Source organism: Octopus bimaculoides, chromosome 10 (genome assembly GCF_001194135.2).
Source record: "Octopus bimaculoides isolate UCB-OBI-ISO-001 chromosome 10, ASM119413v2, whole genome shotgun sequence".
NCBI lineage: Eukaryota > Metazoa > Mollusca > Cephalopoda > Octopoda > Octopodidae > Octopus > Octopus bimaculoides.
Genome location: NC_068990.1, coordinates 45,605,439 through 45,609,379, shown reverse-complemented (window position 1 = coordinate 45,609,379; position 3,941 = coordinate 45,605,439). Strand labels below are relative to the sequence as shown.

Sequence of the window (3,941 nt, the reverse complement as noted above, 5' to 3'; positions counted from 1 at the left end):
TCACTAGTTCTTAATTTATCAACCCCAAAAGGATGAAAGACAAAGTCGACCTTGGTGGAATTTGAACTAAGAACATAGCGGCAGATGAAATACCGCTAAGCATTTCGCCCAGTGTGCTAACGATTCTCCCAGCTCATCACCTTATCAACAACACTATTAAATAGGCAGAGCCAAAACGACTGTGCAAAAATGTCTCATATTCCTAACGATGTTAAAATAAAATCATAGGAAACACACGTAACAATGGTATTCTTAATGACATTAGGAATATTTATTCATATATTTACTTATTTATTCATTGATAATAGTTTAAAGGGCACCTATTGCAGCATATGCAGCAGGAGTTGAAGAACGAATGGTAACAAATTAAATGAAAGAGAAAAGTGATCATGTGTAAATCTATCAGCTTCTGGTGAAGTTCATCTTTTCTTATTCCTCATAGACACAGATGCCATCAGACTGTAATGAATCTCCAACCAAACATCATTACCACTGAAAATATACCCCTCTTTCTGTAGATTCCAAATTTTTAGAGCTACAGCTATAAACATGGGGAAAACAATAAAAGGTAAATCTGGTGAGATACAGATGATGCTGGAATGGAGAAAAATTCATATGTGCTGTGTGCAAAAATGGCATTGTTATATGTACTCCCTATGACTTTATTTGGAAAGGATCCTCAACAAATGCCTCACATGCAAAACAAAACAGTACAAATTCTTCTGGGTGACTTATAGTGACAGCAGGGGTGGGATAAACATTCTCTTAGCTGAGAAGTGGATAAAGTAATGGACAGATAAAGAAATGGATAAAGTATGCAATAGGATAATTAAGATGAGACTAGTTATAGGCAAGTCAGCAGAAACATTTATCTTTGCCTAGGCAAGATTAATAAGGGGACTGCTTTAATAAGACCCTTCTACAGAAACAGAAGACTATATGGAAAGGGAAGATATGGAAACTAGAAGATCCTGCAGTTGGGAATTGGTTTAGAGAAATTCTAATTTGGGAGCTCCCTTGCCTGTGATGTGCCACCATAACCCCAGAGAGAAAAAGTTCTGATATAGCTAGTAGGTACAGGTTTAGTTAGCACATTAAAGGTAAGAGAGCTCCCAAGTTTTGTGAGAGAAAGGGTAATGCAAGCTAGAGATGGAAAATAGAAAGGGTAACACAAGCTGTGGATGGAAAAGAAAGAAACATTGTATAAAGTGTGAATTTAACCTATAACTGAATATGTTAGAATAGAGTCAATGAATGAAAAAAGAGTTAAAAGAGGGACAAAACCTTAGAAATCTGCTTATCTTAACATGTTTCCTTGCAGATTCTCAGAATAGTTGACCCACAATAAGTCAGAATTAGTTCATTTATATGATTGCAAGGAGAAAAATATCGATACTCATAGCATGGATGACAACAAGGAATTTCTATGGTATAACCTGCCTAAGGCTACAGATTAGACATGTGGTTGGAACAGAATCCCAGCTGAGTCAAATTGAAGGTAACATACTGGTGGAATGACAGGAGTGATAGAGATGTAAAGACTAAGAAACAAGCTTGGAAAACCTAGACATTGGAAGCATTATCAAGTGGCTCAAAAGGTTGCTAGGCAACAGGCATACGTAGCTAAGGGTAAGGTAGAAAGGAAGAGATTTGCACTTGTTCTGCAACATAAGCATCAGAGACATGAAATGTTCAGGATTACAAGACTTCTGCTGAGCTACGAAATTATCTCTCCTTTTCCACCATACACCCTCCTCCATTTCCTATGTCTGTTCCACACTCTTTCAACCTTCCCAACCACGTCTCTCCTCCTCTGCCCTTTTGCCAATCCTGTCTCTTTCTTCTCTTGTCTACTGTACTGTTATTATTTTTACTATTCTGCTGCTCTTCACTCTGCCACTCCATTGACTTTTCTGCACTGTCAACCGCCTCCTTTCTCCTACCTCTCCTAGTTCACGTGTCATCAACCTTACCTAATTTCTACAATTGTCACCTGCTCCTCTCTTCCCTATCTAATCATCTCTCACTCTTGCAACCATTACCCACTCACTTCAACTCACCTGGTATCTTTATCACCACTATTTTAATCTCTTTCTAGTTCCACCCTAACTGTTCTCACCCTCTCTTCTGTAATGTAATTAATTCTGTAGCTCCCCTACAGCAAAAAGAAAAGACAAACTGTTCTGTTGTGGACCCTTCCCTCTCACTTTAAACCCTCATCCCATAGCATAAAGCTTCTCTACTCTAGCACCAGTTGAGGTGGATCTTAAATTTTGCTGGTTGCATGATGACCTCACTAATGCTAGTCCCCCGAAAATAGCACATGGTACACACAGTAAAGTAGTTGGAGTTAGGAAAGGCATCAAACTGTAGAAAGTGTGCCAAAGCAGACATACAAGAAATAGACTTCATACTTGTTCAATTCTGTTTAACTGTTCAACCAAAGCCAGTATGGAATATGACCATTAAATGATTATGATGATGATGATGATGATGATCTGAAGAATGTTTGTATGTAATTAGATGTACAGACTGACTATAACAATTTCGTAATTCTCAGTAATTTTTTTTATTCTTTTACTAACTTCAGTTTGAGAATTGAAACCATGTTGGGGCACTGCTGTTAAAATGATAAATTTATTTGAAAACATTTTCAATAACTTTTCATTTGACTTAGTCGATGCAGTAAGTTGATGTAGAGCATTCCCTTATGCCCATATTCGCTTTGATATCCTTAACAATCTTAAAAGTACAAAGTATTATGATTACTTGTAAAGAAATCAGGGCCAAAATTATCTCTATGAGCAATGTCACCTGGTTTTTTTTGAGTTTTGAAAAAACTTCATAACAACCAGGGCGGGATCTTGGAGGGTGTTTAGAAGAACAGTCATATGAGAGGTGAGTAGGATCATAGCAACACGACTTTGGGTAAAGATCTTCACCAAAAAAATCTGCATAAAATTCATAATCAAATGAGTTCGTTACTCCGCAACACAGTAGGGTGCTTTCAATATCCGCCATCACTTGCAAAAAGTCATCTGTGGTATTTGGGAGGCTAAATAATGTCATTGATAACTTTTCTATCCATTGATCTGATATATCAGATAATCTGTTATAGAAATATAAATTTGCAAATGCCAAAAAGCCAGAATCACAAATGAACATCAAACAACTTAAGACCAATTCCCATTTTAATAAAACTAAACTTGTTTTCATACATCCTGTAATACCTATGACACTTATTACAAATGTTATAAGAAATATCACCAACGTAAGGTAACTCTGTATCGCTTCAATGTTCAGGTGTACTGATACATACGTCTCTGTGAGTATTGACTGTAAGCGAGTAACTGGAAAGTTGGTGATATATATAGCAATGCCTACAACAACTAACATTAGTGCAAAATACACCGAGATTACATTTGCTACTATGCAGGTTATCTTAAAACACTTGAACATCTTTAGGATAGTTTCTTCTTTGGCAAAAAGATTATATATATTTATGTATAAACATATATATAGTATGCATGTATATATGTATATATTACCTCAAACTAGAGAGACAAAAATACACGTCTTCAATTCTGTATTGATTAAATTTTCTCTTTTTTAGCCTTTCTTGTATTTTTTCTTTTTAATTATTGGTATCACTCAAAACTTTTAGATTCTATGCTGCTTCATTCGTTGATGCATTTATTTTTGTTGTACACTTCTTTGATTGTTCTTGTTCTTCGCTTTATGTTTCCACGCTTTTTTCAGTCTGATTCCGTGTGCTATTTGTTTTGTTGTCTCCTCTTTTATTCGTAATCCTACTTGGATCCTGTGTTATATATATTTATATATATCTTATATAAATACATGTGTGTGTACATGTATATAAGTATATATGTATGTCCTGGGATTGGCTTTAAAATGCATCCAGTAGTACGGTAGTAGTACGG

General features: G+C 35.8%; 1 protein-coding gene across 1 annotated transcript; it reads right to left on the bottom strand.

The window, feature by feature from the left end:
* Positions 1–2,673: 2,673 nt before the first annotated feature.
* Positions 2,674–3,396, bottom strand: LOC128248833 (uncharacterized). Its single transcript, XM_052970955.1, has one exon. It carries the CDS (start codon positions 3,394–3,396, stop codon positions 2,674–2,676), a length of 723 nt encoding a protein of 240 aa, XP_052826915.1.
* Positions 3,397–3,941: the final 545 nt, after the last annotated feature.